The sequence below is a fragment of the Sinohyriopsis cumingii genome, chromosome 8 (genome assembly GCF_028554795.1).
Source record: "Sinohyriopsis cumingii isolate HCF-2022 chromosome 8, ASM2855479v2, whole genome shotgun sequence".
Taxonomy (NCBI): domain Eukaryota; kingdom Metazoa; phylum Mollusca; class Bivalvia; order Unionida; family Unionidae; genus Sinohyriopsis; species Sinohyriopsis cumingii.
Window position 1 is genome coordinate 68,827,595 of NC_142968.1, and position 20,732 is coordinate 68,848,326.

The following is a 20,732-nucleotide window of genomic DNA, read 5'->3' on the forward strand; positions in this document are numbered from 1 at the left end:
TATGACCTTTGCTATAATATAAAAATAATGCTCAGACAATGCATTTTGAGAACACAATATATCATTACCTATGAAAAGAGTTTCAAAGAACACATCATCTCATGACCTATGACCTTTACTGTAACATATAATTATCACTTAATGGTTTTATAGACAAGAGCTTTGCATGACCTGTGGCCATTGCTGTAACATACATGTCAAAACTCAGTGTTTTAGAGAACACAGTATCTCTTGACCTCTGATCTTTGTTGTTACATAAATATCTCACTCAGACATCCAGGGTTTTTGCTAAACACAGTATCTCTTGACCTCTGATCTTTGTTGTTACATAAATATCTCACTCAGACATCCAGGGTTTTTGCTAAACACAGTATCTCTTGACCTCTGGCCTTTATAGTAACATATTCCCCCTTGTCTACAAAGACTAAAACAAAGAAACTTCAGCATAGAGTTTTAATGATGGTGCCGTACTATTGTGGGGAACAAAATTACACCTATAGGTCACACAATGCTGTTGCAGGCATGACAAAGGATTTGGGTAGGTAGGTGATTTTTTAAAGATAATATTATGTTTTATAAAGATAAGAATACAATATAATGTATTAAGCACTTCAAGTACAGGGCTATTATAACCAGCTCAGTTATATCCACAAATCAATTTTGAAATTTGTTTTTAATAAATTTTGTTTCTAAAATTTAAATGGGAGGGAGGGGCTATGGTTGGCAATGAAAAGTAAGGATGGTTAGCCAACCAGAAACACACATATTTTGTTTACCTAATATTCACGTACGTATTGTACAATGTGATATATAACATGAAAAAATGTCTATACCAATATATTTTTATAAATATCTTTGACTATTGTATTTTTAAGACTCTAGTTATCATTAACTTACTGACTTGCCTATTTTTACAGGTAGCAGATTACGTCTGTTCATTATTGTGACAGCTCACTTCTTTGTCTTCATAATTAACAATTGGGCTTCAACTGGTGCATAACAAAAGTCTTTCAAATATTTCCCAAGTACAGTACATATGTACAAAGATAAGTACAGTACATGTATACAAAGATAAGGACAGTACATGTGTGCAAAGATAAGTACATTACATTGTATACAAAGATAAATACAGAATGCAGATACTGGTAAGATTGATAAATAAATAGCATTGGATGAGATGGATGAATTTTAAAACAGAAATATACAATCTCATATTTATATATTTGTGCATAACACATAACAGACAGAAATATAAAATCACAAATTTATATATCTGTGCACATTAGAAACAAAAACAATCACATAGATATTTGTGCACATTAGACAGAAATAAAAGAAATAAGTACAGATTTATTTATTTGTGAATATTAGACAGAAATAAGAAAATCACAAATGTATATATTGGTGCAAATATTTGTACATGCATACATATGGATATCACATGACATATGTGCAAAATGTAAAACTAAGACTTGAAATAGAAATTAAAGTTTAAACACATTAAAAGTGGTGATAACAATCTACAGTAAAATGTATTATACACCTCTCCCTCGATAACTCGCGCACAACGGGGTCCACAAACATAGGCCGCACTATAAGCGAGGTGCGAGTTACTGAGGGACCTCCAAAAATTGAGAAAACTGCCCGGGGGGGGGGGGGGGAGGGGGAAGCGGCATTAGGGAACTGGGCTGTTTAATGACTGAATCCTCATTTTACAATGATGATAATTTTTAATAATGCGCTTTTTCTAATGAAGTTGTTTACGTTATTCTGTTTAAATAACATTTTTTTCTTCAAAATATCCAACATATGAAAGATCGTTCCAACTGGTTTGAACAACCATTACGTGTACGCGAAAAATCTGTGTATTACGTCACTGCTTTTTGTTTTCTTGATGAGTCTGGTTCCCGTACTGGAGTTTAATAGAATCTTGCCAAATCGGTAGACCATAATTTGGGAACTAGACTAACTGTGATACACCACCAAACAAGATTCCTTTTTTTTAGAAAAACAAGCGACATTTATTTCGTGACATGTCTACATCGAAGCTCAATTTTTTATTGTTCAATTAGTACAATGTTAATGTCGTGATTTCATTGGAAGTAATAATGAAATTTCTTATCATCCCTGAGGATATCTCTAAATGCCAGTTCAAAAATTCTCTGAAGCTCGCTTGCTCACAAATGGTCCGTATCTATGAAATCAAGCTCCATATTTTACGAGGTATTCATTTCACTTAGCTACCTTGTTATCTTTGATCACAGTTATGAAAGAGTCGGTTAATTTAAGGTAGTTTCTGTTACGTACACAATAACATTTATTACAGTGTTCGATTGATCAAATGAAGTGAGTTCACCCGACATACGACCGAGGCTGCTAGATTTTAAGTTAGTCCGATTTTTGTGCCCTTTAACTTTTCTTTTATTCCACCTCATTTTTGTTATTTTTCAAAAGACTTAATTAACATGATAATACAAAGGGGGCCAGCTTTTAATTCAGTGCAACAATACAACAAATACTTCTGCAAGTCAGTTATCAGAACACGGTCGGCACTTAATTAGGTTCTCAAAAAACACTCGCGGACATAGCTGTTACGGTAGATTGACGCATTTTACGTTTAATCACAAGAGGACACATTACATTTATGACGATTACACTTAAAAGGAACTAAAAGATGGAACTAGAACACAAATTTCAATTGATAAAAAAATTATTTAATTTGTATTTATTTATTAAAGTGCTGCCTCCACTCGGCGTAAGTGACATTTTCATTGATCTAAATTTCCTTACATATCGTTAATTGCGGTTTACTAGGAATGTCGTTTGAAAAGAAAATGTAAAAAATTGTATCAGCTACTTTTAAATTTGATATTTCATAGTGTTAATTAAAATTTCCAGGTCCTATGTACCGTTTTCAATGATTAAACGAGCGATAGATCAAAGTTTCAGTTACCAATTTTGATCGTGATTTTCTTCAAGTTCAACAAATAGAGATACATTTTTGTGGTATTTTTGGTTTTAAAAAATGGGATCCATGGCCCAACACCGCGTTATAAGCGGGTTTGCGAGTTATCAGGGCACGAGTTATCGAGGGGGTGGTGTATACATAACATGCATGCCACAATGAACAGTGTACACGTTCATCAACTGTCACACAATGTGCCAGCAAAAAAGGATCCAATTGCTGTATTCTTGTAATTTTTTTAGCAAACAGCATTATATTGGATCTACAAGAGCATTATGGGAATGCATAATTGCATGCATGTGATAAATCCTGGTCTTTAGGAAAATCCTGGATTTTGATAAAGATTCCTTGTGTTTTGGATAAATTCCATTTATTTAATATTTAAAATCTGTATGTTCATAAAATTAGAACCTCACCAAATAGCACAAGCGAAAAGCCAGTGTCTTTCTTATAAGCATATTTCAAGTGAAAAAAAATCCCCGAAACAAACAATCTCTCTTAATTCAATAACTCATTATTACAACAGACCTCTATTGGGATGCTGATTTGAGTTATCTCACTGCATTATTTAAGTAAGATTTTGACATTTTTTAGCTGCTCAAGCAAATATCTAAGATGCTAATTTGTTCATCTGCTGGCAGTATATTCAAACCATGCGACAGCTTAACCATTTACTTTCAGCTACTGTTGTATTAACTTCATGTTGAGTTAATTCCTCTTATGATTAGGACTGCTCCGGTGGCCTAGTGGTTAGAGCGTCCACCTCGGATGCGGGAGGTCGTGGGTTCGATCCCTGTCCGAGTCATACCAGAGACTTACAAAAATGACACTAACAGCTATCTCACTTGGCGTTCAGCATTAAGAGGTTAGTGTTAGGACTGGTCGGCCTGGTGTCAGGATAATGTGACTGGGTGGGACATCATGTTACACGTCTGCAGCAGGATGCCCCAGAGCTAGACATCACTATAAACTGCCTCACTGCAGACATCGTAGCGATATGACTTATATTATGATTAGACAAAAACATCTTTCAAAACTAAGTTTTTGGACTTCTTGCTAACACTGACTTCAGATAGAAATGTTACAATATTATTTTCTTTCATTCCAAAAAAAACCTGGGCTTGGAAGATTTTAAACCAATTAGGCAACTGAAGTATGTCAGAGCACATGCCAATATTCCACTCACATAATATACAAAACTCTCTTTGTTATACAAGAGTTTACTTACTTTCCAAGATTTTTCATGAAATATTTCCACTGTTCCTCTTTAAACAATGAAACATGAACATACCAAAGAAAGGTAGCCAAATTTCTACTGTTTTTTTTTAAAATGAAAACAGAAATTGTGCATTAACGACCCTAATAAGTTTATGTGACTGCACATACTTGAACTGATATATGACAGTGTATACTTGAAATGATACATCTGACAGTGCATACTTGAAATGATACATCTGACAGTGCATACTTGAAATGATACATCTGACAGTGCGTACTTGAAATGATACATCTGACAGTGCATACTTGAAATGATACATGACAGTGTATACTTGAAATGATACATCTGACAGTGCATACTTGAAATGATACATCTGACAGTGCATACTTGAAATGATACATCTGACAGTGCATACTTGAAATGATACATCTGACAGTGCATACTTGAAATTATACATCTGACAGTGCATACTTGAAATGATACATCTGACAGTGCATACTTGAAATGATACATCTGACAGTGCATACTTGAAATGATACATGACAGTGTATACTTGAAATGATACATCTGACAGTGTATACTTGAAATGATACATCTGACAGTGCATACTTGAAATGATACATCTGACTTTGCATACTTGATCTGATATAGCTGAAAGTGCATACTTGAAATGATACATCTGACAGTGTATACTTGAAATGATACATCTGACAGTGCATACTTGAAATGATACATCTGACTTTGCATACTTGATCTGATATAGCTGAAAGTGCATACTTGAAATGATACATCTGACAGTGTATACTTGAAATGATACATCTGACAGTGCATACTTGAAATGATACATCTGACTTTGCATACTTGATCTGATATAGCTGAAAGTGCATGCTCAAACTAATATATTTGATGGTCAATACTCGATATATCTGACAGTGCAAACTTAAACTGATATATCTGATTTGAGAGTGCATACTCAAACTGATATAAAAAAAAATCACTCTTTTTGCTTGAAACATTATCAAGGAAAGATCTTTTTTGCCCACTATTAAGACCAATGAAGAGATACAAATTCCAGATTTTTCTGCCTAAGTATTCATATATATTCCCTGATTTTGGTTTGGGAGTTATCATGTGTTTAACACTGTTCATGGCTGGTATGGGTTTTGGATGAATAAATATGGAACACTGTTCAAGACTGGTACTAGTTTGGGATGAGTAAATATGGAACACTGTTCATGGTTGGTACCAGTTTTGGATGAGTAATATGGAACACTGTTCAAAATTGGTACTAGTTTTGGATGAGTCAGTATGGATTACTGTTCAAGATTGGTACTAGTTTTGGATGAGTAAATATGGCACACTGTTCATGGTTGATACTAGTTTTGGATGAGTAAATATGGCACACTGTTCATGGCTGGTATGTGTTTTGGATGAGTAAATATGGAACACTGTTCATGGTTGGTGCCAGTTTTGGATGAGTAAATATGGAACACTGTTCAAGATTGGTACTAGTTTTGGATGAATGTGTGTGTGTGTGTATGTGTGTGTGTGTGATTTGGATTTTTTATAAAAAATTCAGTCATATGGCTACGATGTTTGCATTGTGACAGTTTATAGTGATCTCTAAGCACTGGGGTCTCATGCTGCAGACATGTAGTACATTGATGTCCCACCCAATCACATTATCTTGACACCAGGCCGACCAGTCCTAACACTAACATCTTAATGTTGAGCGGCAAGCGAGGCAGCTGTTAGTACCATTTTGTAAGTCATTGGTATGACTTGACCAGGGATCGAACCCATGACCTCCCGCATCTGAGAGTTTTGGATGAGTAAATATGGAACACTGTTCAAGGTTGGAAAATTAGTTTTGGATGAGTAAATATGGAACACTGTTCAAGGTTGGTACTAGTTTTGGATGAGTAAATATGGAATACTGTTCAAGATTGGTACTAGTTTTGAATGAGTAAATACGGAACACTGTTTATGGTTGGTACTAGATTTGGAAATTGAGTAAAAACGAAACAATGTGTCAAACAGAACATAAAGGTTTAACAGAGAATAGTGATTGCTCATTTGTCAATACATACCTGACCATGATACCGAGCATGTGGCCAATCCTTCTGTTAGCAAGCAATAAGTAAACATAACATAATAAATAATTTATTGGCTAGATTATTTACTGGAATTGACACTTGATGCATGGTGAGTCTAGTTCTTGTGCATATTTTCACAAATTTATTAAATGCATAAAAAAATAATTTCTATGGAATAGAGGTGTCTGTCCCATTTCTAATATCTACAAATGCTACATTGGCAAAAATAATGAAAGCCGTAAAGATTGGATCAAAATGATGAAGAATACCATCAACTTCCCCAACAAATGTTCTCAGATCTCACTACTTATAATTACAAAGTAAACAACTATTAAAGAACTCTGAATTTCGAAAAATATTATCTCTTATGATCAAATGACTTCTCCACATGTTAAACTTTTCTTACGAGACTGTGTCTGAGTAAGAGAAATTCCTTATTAAAGTGTAAACAAATTTCTCATCCCTTAAGTAAGGACAAAAGGTCACAGAAACCATTTTGTGATCTAATAATTTTAAGCTTCATGGAATAAAATCCTGGATATCTTGTTTCCTTAACATGAGTTTAAGCCATTGGCAAGGTAGAGTTTATGTATCAGTAACATTGTACAATACATCCTTGCTTCAATCCTGAATTCTTCAGTAAGAAGTGAAGATGTTGACATGTCTGATAACCGGTGCATATTCATTCAGAAAAATAGGTTCATATTTATTCATGTTCATGCACACACAGAAAGGATAAAGTTGTACCAATGGTAACTGAAGGTCATGGGTAATCATTTTGTTGGGAGATGATGACGATGGTGATACATTACTACTCAGAATATATGAACATAATCACTTTCATGACTAACATCAACAGTGTTAGAAAATCTCACTCACTCAAATATAAAAGACATACACTCGCAATGAAGCAATAAAAGTATGTCACAGAGACATGTACTTGCAGTGTATTATGATAAAGAAAGCAGGCACTTATCAAGTTTTACAACTGAACAAGAAACATCGTCACAAAAGAGGTGTTCTTAAAGAATAATTCATTAAAAGTACAGCACAGTAACCTACTTTATGTACGAGGGTGTATGAATACCAAGAATGCATGCACATATCCAGCTGCACGACTGTACATTAAACAATTCTTCTAAAAAATGACCTATAATAAATACAGTGCACATGATTACTGTAGTATGAATTGCAGGTCGCAGTAACCTAATTTTGGTATACTGATGATGCAGATATAAAGGTGGAGCTGCATCATGCAGGTAAGCTAACAAACGAGAGCTTCATTTATTTATGCATCTATCATCTGGTGGTCCTGAGTCTAACAAGATCACCAGCACATTTCCTGGAGAAATGCTTATACCTTACTTTTACAAAATGTTGTATTAGACCACATTAATTTGGAACATCTTGCATCTTTCATTATCATACAAAAAATGCTGTGTTCATTAAGACATGATAATCAAGTAACTTACCCCTCTTGAAAGTGGCTGCAATTCTCCTTCTGTATCTTCTTTAGTGGACTGGTCTTCAGCTGATTTTTCCTGCAAACAACAAATGTGTGAGGGTGTACATGCAAATATGTCATAATTAGAAATGATAGATTACAAAAGATCAGATTACGATTTCAAAGGTATCTTATTAATTGCTGTTTCATGAGATATTTATTTTCTATGCACATCAATGCAACATATGCAAATATTATTTATTAAACAAATGGAAAACTAAATGACTTTAAATTTATTCCTGTTTATTTTGTATGAAGCAAGATTTTCAAAAAAGGCCTGTATAATTTTCATGATTCAAGTAAACGGAAAGGGTTGTTGAATTATTTTTGCTAAGTGAACCAATCTTGCCAAAACTAAGTGAACCAATCTTGCCAAAACTAAGTGAACCAATCTTGCCAAAACTAAGTGCCATTTATATTCACTTACAAAGCAGGTCCAGCTGCAACAAAGCATAGACCTTAATCTGCCATCACATAAAGCACCAGCAGGTCTCTGAACAAACTGGACAAACCCAGATCTGCTGGTGCATTATGCGATGGTGGATCTGGGTCTGTGTAGTTCACTTTTGGATCCCATTTACATGTGAGTATATATGGTAGCTGCAAAAAAGTTTGATCAAAAATTAATAATTCTTTGGACAGGCATTTTTAAGTTTAGTAGGGAAAGCAATGACAATGAAAATAATTAATTGCTGTAATTAAAAGCAGTAAATACATGTAAATACATTTGTGCACATTCATTTAAAAGGCCGAAAATCCTACAGATGCTTACACTTTAGTCAATACTTTCCAGTATTCACATGCTTTAATTCTGGATTATAAATCGCTTTTTGCAAAATTAATTAAATTTCAAAAGAAAAAATCTTAAGCATATATTCATAATTAAGTTTTTAATAGCTGAGTGTTACTTTTGTTTTGATGAGCAAATTATGTGTGCTTCTGGGTGATGTTTAACTGACATTTGGGAATACTGGAATAGAATGAAGAAAGAAAAAAACTACAGTATTCAATACAGTTCCCACACTGTGCACAGCAATATTATTACATTTAGCAAATGTTTTGTGATTCAGATTCAAAATACACAATATCCATCATTAGCATGCACATAAGGAATTGTCTCCCTTTATATATGCTGGGAGTTTTCCACTTTCAAATTACAAAGTCCCTTTCAGTATAGTCACATAGAATAATACAAGACAAAACCCATTTTTGTGATAAAAAAAGTAGCAAAGTACCATATATACTCTATTATAAAACACAAACAACACAGACTCTGATCTGCCATCAAATAATGCACCAGCATATCACTGGGTCTACACTGTTTTGTCATACTAATTAATTAATCCTAACAAGCTGCAATGCAATTTTCAGCTGGATTCAACTTTTAATTGAGTATATTATATATATGATATTAATTTCAAAGAAAATCATGATTTTTCAAGCAGCAAGTTTTACCAGCTGCTTCAACCACAAGAGACATACAAAAGATCAAGAAATGTGCATTTAGTATATATTTCCTTGTAAGTTTATTTAATTTTGAAATAAAATGATTTTTAATATATGCAAGAAAAAAATATTAATCTTAACTGATTTTACTTATTTAATCCTACAATATTTCTGCATACATCTAAATTTTATGATTCTTTTTTCTTTCCTGAAATGTATACTGAAGCTAAAAAATGAATGGTCTTAACATGATCAAACCTATCCTTAAGAAGCGGCCATAGCCATCTTCATACCAAAATCATACATCTATGTAACTAGCAATGCTACATAAAAATAGACAAGAGATGAATATAAGGTTGTAAAGAATCTATTTCTATAAACATGAAATAAATGTATTCAGCCTAACTTTTTTCCCCCAATATAAAAAATCTACCATTTTAAAAAGATGATCTCGTTTGGCGTTTTGTACCATTACAAGTAGGTTATTTAGTGCCAAGGTCAAAGGGAACACAATGGTAGTTGACCCAGGATGATCCAATTGGTACGATTCCATCCCCCAACAATTCTTTTGTGAGTTCAGGACGAAAACCATTGTGCCACTGCAGCTACTATCTCAATTAGCCCCCCCCCCTTTAGAACATTATGGGAGGGTACATTGGTCACATTCTACACTGCTGATCTGAGAAAAGAACCTAAACGTTTTGGAGCAATCTACCCAGTACTGTTTTACAGCCAAACTACTGTACATTTCAATAATATATTCTAAATTTCTTTTCATATAATTGTGTTTCAATATCTAAATTTAATGTTTTAAGAATTATTGATGGAAGAAATATTCTAAAACTATGTTAATCTATGATAGAGTCAAGATTGCAGTGTATTAGATACTGTTAAAATAAAGCATATATATTATTAATTTACTTCAAAGCTGTGATCATTTAGAATATAAAGTCAACAGCAATGTATAAAATTACCATATATACTCGCTTGTAAGATGATTCCAAATGCAAACTGTACAGACCCAGACCTGACATTGTATAATGCACCAGCTGATCTGGGTATGTGCAGTTTGTTAGGAGTTAAGAGTAATCAGTAGTCAGTAAAACAGACAACACAGACCCCGATCTGAAGGCATATCAGTATGCTACAGCAGATCAGGATCTTTCTTGTTTACAGTCTGACTTGATTTAAAAGTGAGTATATATGGTACCCTATATACAAGAAAATCCTCAATGCTGATAACCAGTCAAGTTTTTGCCACTGCTGTGTAAAATACATTCTTTTCCCTCCTCATTTTATGCTTTCAAAAAATAAAAAAAATTATTTGTTCGATGTCCTCCGGTTGACTCATAAAAAATACTGCTGCATTTTCCCGATGATTCTAGAAATCTTTAATTTGTACATTATCATTTGTACTGAATGTTAAAAATTATTTTTCACTATGATGGGCAAAGGAACAAAATGAGCAACCTATCTACCCGCTATCAAAACTCCTGAGTTGTGGATGGTAAACAAGAACTGTCAAGGATGGCTCCAGGCCTAACAGCAAAATGAAAATAAAGCTATTCATGTCAGAGGATTTTCTTAAAATATTTGAAATTTTGTTCTTAAACTTGATGAAAGGACTAGGTCTAACTCACAAATTTTGTGTGTGTTTTTAAAAAATAGTTTTAGTCCCCTTCTTATTCCCCACCCTACCCCCAATGAGAATCCTATGAATACTACAACAAGGCTGCATTGTTATTATTTATCCATAATCCTTAGATGCCCCAGTTATAGTATGATGCCATTAGAGATCAAAAGTTCTGAATCACACAAGAGCTATAACTCCATTTAAGTTTGCTAGAAATCAATCAAATCCAAGACGTTACTTGACCTTGGTATGCCTTATATCAAATTTAGTTTCAATCAATGAAGCCCATCAAAAAGGTACTTAATGGGAATTAAACAGCAAAGTCCTAAGTCAAACAGGGAGCCTTAACTCCATGAAGCTGGAAAATGGTAAAAATAACTTTATCTAATTCTTCCACATATAAAACCTCATGCTAATTTTCATCTAAATCCATGAAAGTCTTCCCCAACAAAGCTAAAATGCCAAGGTCTAAGTCAAAGATAGGTCATAAGTCCATTAAAATTTACAGAAAAATGATGAAAACTGAACTTGATGCAAGCCTTCTTAAATTAAAGGCCTCATACCAAATTTAATTTCAGTACATAAAGTTCTTCAGCGAACGAGTCCTAACTCAATCAGGGGCTATAACTCTAATTAATCTTGCCAGCAAATGGTGAAAACCGAAGATGACTCAAGTATTCTTCATACACAGTCTCATGCCAAATCTTATTCAATCTGTTAAAAGTCCTTTAAAAGTTAGTGAGAGGAGATTTAATTTGTGACAGATGTGACACAACAGTATGGGATGTAAGGGGAAATAAGTACATGTATCACACTTTATGCCCCTTCTATAAATAGTGGTCGTTGTAGTGGTAATTGGGGAGGGGGAGCATAAAAATGGTATATGAGTTAGCACCATTTAAATATTAGTAAGATCTGTAAATACAAGCATGGACAAATCTGGCTGTAATACAAAATACCAATTCAAGTATACGCAACTTAAATCTGATAACTAATCCTCTGATAACTAACCTTCACCAAACAATACTATTAATATCTACACAAAGTTGTTTTGAAGATCTGTTTATCAAAACACTGAAGAACAAATGGTTCAGAAAACATCCATTTAATAATCAAAAAAAAGTTAGCTATAACTTGTACTGGTATTCAGTGAGAAAGCGAGCCTGCAGTAGGATACTGTTAATGGTTCCTGTGCACCTGAAAGTTTTCTAGATACACTGTACTGCATGCAAAAGATGAAAAAGCCATAAAATTTTGGCAGAAGTATTTACCAGGAATATCTATATTTTTATGATGATACATTGTATCCACATTACTATTGTATCCATGTGACTATTTAAGGTATGGATGATACAAATTGTATCCAAATATTTGTGATATGCATGATACAAATTGCATCCAAATATTTGTGATATGCATGATACAAATTGTATTTACATGATTATTTGTGAAATGCATGATACAAATTGTATTTACATGACTATTTGTGAACTGCATAATACAACATCAGAACTTATGGTGCTTTATTGCAGATTTTTTTATATTTCTAATTCAACATTTAAGATGTGAAAACTGATCTTTTAATTTTTAATTTTTTTCTGATAATATATAATTTATATTTAAGTTTTGTCATATTCTTTTTGTACTATAGATTAAGTGAATCAAGTGCAGTTAAGGTGCCAAGACAGCAATACATTTTTGATGCCAATCTCATAAAGTTCATTATGATAAGTATATTAAGGTAGATATTAAGATAATATCAAATTACAACTTCAGAAAAGTATCAAATTGCAACATCTGCAGTCACACAAAGCCCTAATACATAATAAAAGCCAGCCTGAAATGGTCACTACATACCTGTATTTATATAATCTTATCATACATAAATTTATAATAAAACATTTCTCAAACCAGGTAGTCAAGCAACAGAAAAATGAACATGTATCCAGTAGTCATTAACAGTAATTAGTTAATGCATGCATGCAGTTAGTTTGTTACTCATCAAACACCACCACCTACAGATGAAACATGATCAGGTGTCTCTCGTAGCTGTAGTTCGATCAGTGTGCGTCGCAGCTGATCGACTTCATCTGCCGCAGCCTGAGCATTATGCTCGGCTGTAGCTAGTTTTTCTAGTGCTTTCTCAAGTTCCTCCTGTTGAGTGAAAAATCAGTTAAACATTGATAAACATAAAAATGTCAAAAGTAAGCCAAAAATACATTACAAGTATTTTCAGCAGAATTATAGCACAACTCTGTAAATTAAAGAAACATACACCAAATCTTGCAATGAAATCTGTCACTCTATACACTGAAATAATGTTTTCCAAATACAGTAAAACCTGCCTTGAAAGATCACTCCTCCTTCTGCCAAAAATAATGGTCTCTTAAGACAGGTGGTCTCTCATGACAGGTCATAACACTATATAATCAATAAATCTGTGCATGGAGAACCTGGTCTCTCAAGACAGGTGTCCTTTCGTAGCATTCGTCTCACAAGACAGGTTTTAGTGTAAAATGAGTTTTAACAAAGAAAATATTCATCTACATCTGGAAAGTCTATGAATCTTTGTCAAAAAATGAAAATTTACTTTCCAAAAATAAGGTTGGCAATAATGAGTTTGGTATTTTAAAAAATAAAATTACTTGGTTTCCAAAATTTGTGATAAGTTCTTGTAAGAATTCCAAATTAATTTGTTTTTCTGGCTAGATGTATTTGCCTGTTCAATAAAAATTGTTAAGGAAAATAATACATTCAATAGTACTCAATTTAGACAAGAGTGTCGGCCAACTGGAGTGACTCAAAATTTAGGAAAGGGTATCGTAAAAATATCTGTTTAAATATGAATCCTCTGGAAGCACATTTGATTTTTGTGTGGCTTATAATGGCACTTGTAAAACAATAGTCACCACATCATGCATAGGAAAGAGGAGCAATGAGCCTTTCCCTGACACACCATGGCAGTTGACCCAAGCTGGCTTGGGTGGGTATTGAACCTGTAATCCTAGAATTATGAGTCTGATGCTCTACCAGCTGAGCTACTACTGCTCCTGGAAGTATATCTGAAGTATGGTGACACCATATACACTGGTATGAAAGACTCAACCTGAGACACTCCTGGAAGTATATCTGAAGTACGGTGACACAGTATACACTGGTATGAAAGACTCAAGCTGAGACAATGAGAGTTATGTTGTTGTTGTTGTTGTAGGGTTTAAAGCCATTTTCAGCACATGACAGGCTATACATGGCGGCCAGTATTAATGATGGAGGAAGAACCCGGGAAAACCCCGGAAAGAACCACCGACCCATGAGAAGCTACTGGCAAGCTTTCTCACATACCCACATTAGCCGAATCTGAGACTCAAACCCACGCAGACAGAGGTGAGATGGCAGTGATCCGTAATGGAGAAACCACTCGGCCACTCGGGGCCCCACAATGAGATTTAAGTAACTTGCATGCAGACATGTCACAACAGCAAACCCTGGTTGGTCTGGACAGGACAAGGACTTGTAACCTACTTGTGAATCTGACATAATTTTTAACACAGCTTTAACAATTTTTCAGTCATATTACTACGAAATCTGCAGTGTAACAGTTTATAGTGATGTCTAGCACTGGGGCATCATGCGGCAGACATGTGGCATGATGTCCCACCCAGGCACATTATCCTAACACCAGTTTTAATAACCTCTTAATGCTGTGCGCCAAGGGAGACAGCTGTTAGTTCCATTTTTCAAGTCTTTGGTATAACCTGGCTGGGGATCAAACCCACGACCTCCTGTATCCGAGGCGGATGCTCTAACCACTAGGCCACCGGAGCATTCTCATATAGATGAAAGTGTGTGTGCGTGTGTGATTTGGATTGTTAATGTAGTTTTAAAACTTTTTCAGTCATATCACATGATGTCTGCAGTGTAATAGTTTATAGTGATGTCTATCACTGGGGCATCATGCCACAGACATGTAGCATCATGTCCCAACCAGTCACATTATCCTGACACCAGGCTGACCAGTACTAACACTAACTTCTTAATGCTGAGCACCTAGCTAGGCAGCTGCAAGTACCACTTTTTATGTCTTTGATATGACTTGGCTGGGGTTTGAACCCACAACCTAGCACATCTGAGGCGGATGCTCTAACTACTAGACCATTGAACAGTCTCATATAGAGGAAAGAAATATTACTGCAGTATATTAATTTCATAGCTGAATTTTTCAATGCAGGATGATATTTTATTTTATATATGTTTATGTTTTCATTGATGCCTGTGCATGTGCTCCAGGCTTGATACTTTGAATGTTAAAATTACTTAATTATTTAGTGTCAAGCCAGACTCTTCACATCATGTTGTATATACTGTATATATTGTACATAACAGATAGAAGGCCTCAGGGTAGATTAGTTCTGTAACTAATTGAGCTACCTTCTCTAAATAAAGTCTTTATTATTATTATTATTATTATTAGCGTGCACCAACATACAAAGTTTCATCAGTGCAGGGTGGAAACAAATCCAGATGCAAAATGGTTAAATTTATTATGTAACAAGCAAATGGCTAAAAATAAACACATCAATTGAGCACAAAAGTAGGTCAAAGTGACCAAGTTCCATATGCCAATAATCATGAGTACAGGTTCAAGAACCTGAGGATGTAATGAAACAATAACGCGAAAGAAAGAAAGAAAGACAGTTGAACAGACAAAAATGCTATATTCCCTGCCAACCATATTGTCCATGTGATAATTAAGGAGGAGGTTGCCTAGTAATATATACGATTTAATAAAATCTGATGATAAAAAGCAAAAAGCCTAATATATTGAAACAGATTTCCTTGCAAGTAAGGTGGACAGAAACATTAATCTGAAACAAAAGCCCTATTCCCACTTGCACACTGCATTTCATCCTCAAAGAATCATCTATACCCGCCTATAAGTTGAGTCAAGCTGCACACTGCACAGACCAAGATCTGCTGTTGCATGGTGCACCGGCAGATTTGGGCCTGTGGAGTTTAAGAGTAATCAGGAGAACATACAACATATACTTTGGTCTGCAGACGTGTTATGTTATGGCAGATCAGGACCTTTGTTGTTTGCACGTTGACTCAACTTTTAAGTGAGTACATACAGTAGCTATCCAAAAAGAAATATTAGACTGTTACATTCTACAACTAGGGCAGAAAAATAATCTTGGCAATCGTGATCTAATTTTTGTTTTACTAAACACAGGCATGTATAGTGGAAATTGGAATTTATAAAATCAAGCCAAAGTACTGCTGGTTTTTAATGTTCCATCATGAGCCATATTAATGGCCTCTATTGTAAAAAAATTATTTTTTGTAAAGTGAATATCATATATACTTGCTTATAAGTCGAGTCAAACTGCAAATAACAAAGATCCTGATCTGCCCAGGCATAATGCACCTGCAAATCAGGATCTGTATTGTTTGTTCTAGTCATTACTCCTAACAAACTGCACAGACCCAGCTCTGCCAGCACATTATCCAATGGCAGATCTAGGTCTGTGCAGTTTGCAGTTGGACTCATCTTAAAAGTGAGTACATATGGTATCAAAGACAATTCCAGAATAATATATATTCCCCCAATCTTTTCCCTTATAACCTCTGAACTTTGCATTATTTGTCTTCAAGAGCCATTGAGGGAAATAACAACTAATTTAAAGACTATACTGACATAAATTTGTCACCAAGAAAAGTTCTCTTCAAATCAGCAGTCCAAAGACCTCTGTGTAAAACTAGTTTGATAGTTAAGAAACATATAAATATATAGGCAATTGATTTCTTTCTCTTGTAAAACAAATTCAAATTTATATTGGTTTATATTGGAATATTTACAATAGGCAAATACAGTTCTTTATAAGCCAATAAAATGTTTTTACCTTGAATATTTTATGTAAAAGTTCAATATTTTGATCTGTTTCTTTTTTTAAAATGAAATTAGTGTTATACTTCCAAGTAATTTCATATTTGTTTAAGACCATGCATTGTGGCAAAACAAACTGAGCCTTGGAAAGCTTTGTTCTTGAACAGAGATTCATCAATACACACCATACTGTGCTCAGGTAAACGGCTTATAAAACAACATTTCCTTAATAAGATAAATGTGAATAACTATTCAAGTGTAATGAAGCATGTCCATAAAAGACACCCACTGGATCGCAAAGTGTTGTCCTGGACAAATGGTCTTTATATAAAGGTATAACCTAGAGAGAAACCTGCTTTAGCAGATATCTTCTTATTAAGGACAATATAAAGTATACAAAGTAAACCTGCCTTAGCAGATATCTCCATATTAAAGGCAACATAAAATATACACAGAAACCTGCCTTAGCAGATATCTCCATATTAAGGACATATCAAAATATACATAAAAACCTGCCTTAGCAGATATTTCCACAATAAGGACAATATAAAGTATACACAGAAACCTGTCTTAGCAGATATCTTCATATTAAGGACAATATAAAGTGTATATAGAAACCTGCTTTAGCAGATATCTCCATACTGAGGACACTATAAAGTATACACAGAAACCTGCCTTAGCAGCTATCTCCATATTAAGGACATATTAAAAGATACATAAAAACCTGCCTTAGTGGATATAACTTTATTAAGAACACATGCTCAGAAATGAAATGTTTTAAGAACTTCTTTTCCAAAGATTAGTAAATTTACAGTATTTCAGCTGTATTCAAAAGTTACAGTATTTCACCTGCATATAAAAGTTACATATTTTGTGTGTATATAGTTTTTCACATAAAATATTTTACCTATATATGAATGAGAAATGTAAATAAAGGTCATCAATAAGTGATCTCAGGACCTCTGCCTGTGCAGACAGACTGCAATGATTGGTCAAGTTAAGATTTCCACTACAGAGGATCTGACTTTACAATAAAATTCTCTTTTAAATTAAAGAAATAAACTGCCTATATATCACATCACAATCAAGAATAGACACCAATGTATGTTTAAACATGACCACAGCATGGATGAAACCTAATTATTCCAAACTGTAAAAATTAAATAATTAAATTTAATTACTCTGAATATGAACCATACAAACCTTTGTATTCTATTGTAAATCGCTAAAATTCATAAATGAAATAATATCAAAAATAATGCAAAAATTTGAATCTGGTAAGGCACCACTGATAAGATTACCAAATATACTTCCTTATCAATCAAGTTCAACTGCAAACTGCATAAACCCATATCTGCCATTGCATAATATTCAGGCAGATCTGGGTCTATATGCATTTTGTTAGGAGTAATCAGTAGAAGAAACAACACAGATCCTGATCTGCCAGTGCATTATGTGATGGCAGATCAGGTTCTATGTTATTTGTGGTTAGACTCAACTTATAAGTTAGTATAAATGGTACAAGCCATGAATAAAATTGTAGAAATCACACCATCTAGCATCCATAACTAAGTGTAAACTGTTACCATTAAAAAAAAAACCCAGTAAAGTCAACTGTCAGACAGACTTTCCATGGTAAATCCCCTTACTACCCATGTCCATACAATCCCAACATCTTCATCCCACCTGCTGGGGACAGCAAGCATAACCATAGGGTCATAATCCAAAATTCATAATAAAAGTCCTTCTGCTGTTACTTTACTAGCAAAGTTGGATCCAAAACATAAACAAATATCACTGTAACTGACTTTTTCTGTATTTTTTACCTACTGACCTGACCCTTGAAACAAGAGATGGAGCCAAAATTAAACAACTCTTACCAATTTTCACTATTCAGATTATGGCAATTAGATCCGACTGTCATAAATTTGCACATAACATTTTATGAAGAAATTTGCATATTTTATGCATACATATTGACAAAATCACATAAAGAAATTTGAATTGCATATAAAAATTATGCAAAACAAAAAAAAATTTAAGCAAATTATCCAATATTGCAAGCATGTATACTTCTTTGCCATAAACACAGTTTTTTAATGGCACATTCAATCAACAGTATAGGTTCCAGATTTTCATGTACATTTAAAATAAAAGAATTTGAGAACAGTCACTAAAACAGCACCATATGTTCAAAATACATGATGAATTAGTCTGCCAATCACAAGGTCATTTTATGAATTCACAGAGGCATCATTATCATCTTCATGACTGAGATTCAGTTTGGAATAAAAAGCTGATTTCTTGTGGCGTTCACAAACTACCCCATCAAAGTTCATAAAACAACTAGGTCCAATCCAGGGAGTCACATGTTTGATATGATTTATCATATCCCATTTCAGAGTTCTGGTGTTGGAGTCATGGTAAAGGACAGACAGACAGACAGGTCCAAATAAATAATCACAACATCTTTGTGCTAAACATGAACGCTTTAACATGGGGACAATAAATTAGTTAATTGACTTTAATTTAATTTGTTCCCAGTCATAGTCCACAGCTGTGGAATATATTACAGACCACTATATCAGATGCAGTGAGCTTTAATTTTTTTTATACTGACTAGGAAAAGCAAAATGTTTAACTTATTACTAGCTTCTCTTGTATATTCTTATCTCTATTACAGCCACTGTAATTTTTCCCCTTACCTGATATGTTAAATACTGGTACGATGGTGGATTGATATCAATTGTATGGCGTAAATCCATGTACTGAACCAGCTGCACAGCCATATTGTTATTTTCAGCTCTTCCTGGGTATCCTTTTGTTATTCTGTGCACACTTTAATTCATTCTGCATCATGTATAGTCACTGTTGCATAATGTAACATAGTCTTCCTTTCATCAACACACCGTAATCACTGTTTTTATGAGTTACTATTCAACATCAATGTGTCCAAAATGCAGACCATATTTGGTCTAAATATGTGCACTTCTGTTGGATAACACCATATTTGGTCTAAATATGTGCACTTCTGTTAGATAACACCATATTTGGTCTAATTAAGTACACCTCTGGGTAACAAGCCACACATATTTAACATTTTTAAAAATCAAAGCTACAAAAAGTTTTGTTGTCAATCAAAAAGTCAGCTGACTGGGTTTATATTCTTGATCACATCTCCCCCATCTTTGATTTCAATACCAGTGTGTTCACATAATCTGTTAAACAGAGAAATAACATCAGATTCTTTATACCGTACATTGATCTGACTCGATCTAATAAGCTTCTACCATTTTCCAACTGAGTGACAGAAAAATGCAATATTTGACAAATATCTTTCCAACATTTTCCTAACAGACATGACCTAATTTTCCCTCCAATGAAGATTTTAAAAAGAAAGGTATGTATATAAGCATGTCTGCATATACTGGTAAATATGAATGCATGTATGTATATACTGGAAAGTATGAATGCATGCATGTATAATATACTGGTAAATATGAATGCATGTATGTATAATATACTGGTAAGTATGAATGCATGCATGTATAATATACTGGTAAGTATGAATTAATGTATGTATATACTGGTAAGTATGAATGCATGTATGTATTACATTTAACAGCACATCAGCACAACAGTGGCTACATTGTGATGATTAAAGATGTCAAATTAAAAAGTCAATAAAAATATTTTGATAAAAAAATGACAATGTAAGGTGCAAACCCATTCTCCAATTCAAGGAAGATGTAACATACAATCTTTTTTTTTTAAATGAACATAACTCACAAGAAATTTGTGAATTCTCTAATACTAGAATGAAACCAAATAACAGTATATACTGCAATTACTGCAATGTTATATACTGAAAATTTACCAAACCGTAAATATGAACTCAGACAAAAGCAACCAATCTGACTTTTCCCAAACAGGAATACCCAATACCAGTCTATTCAAAGATTAAATCCATTAATATACAACTGAA

At 33.9% G+C, this 20,732-nt stretch overlaps 1 protein-coding gene across 2 annotated transcripts in view; it reads right to left on the bottom strand.

Moving 5' to 3' along the window:
* The window catches only part of LOC149793764 (uncharacterized), a 228,587-nt gene that overhangs the window by 110,211 nt on the left and 97,644 nt on the right, over positions 1-20,732 (bottom strand). The window contains exons 12-13 of one of the 2 annotated variants that reach the window (XM_089967750.1): positions 12,883-13,017; positions 7,753-7,821 (exon numbers count right to left, since the gene is read on the bottom strand). In XM_089967750.1, coding sequence (XP_089823876.1) covers positions 7,753-7,821; positions 12,883-13,017 — 204 coding nt within the window. The remainder of the gene's footprint in view (positions 1-7,752; positions 7,822-12,882; positions 13,018-20,732) is intronic. The other variant, XM_089967751.1, reaches the window with a different exon arrangement.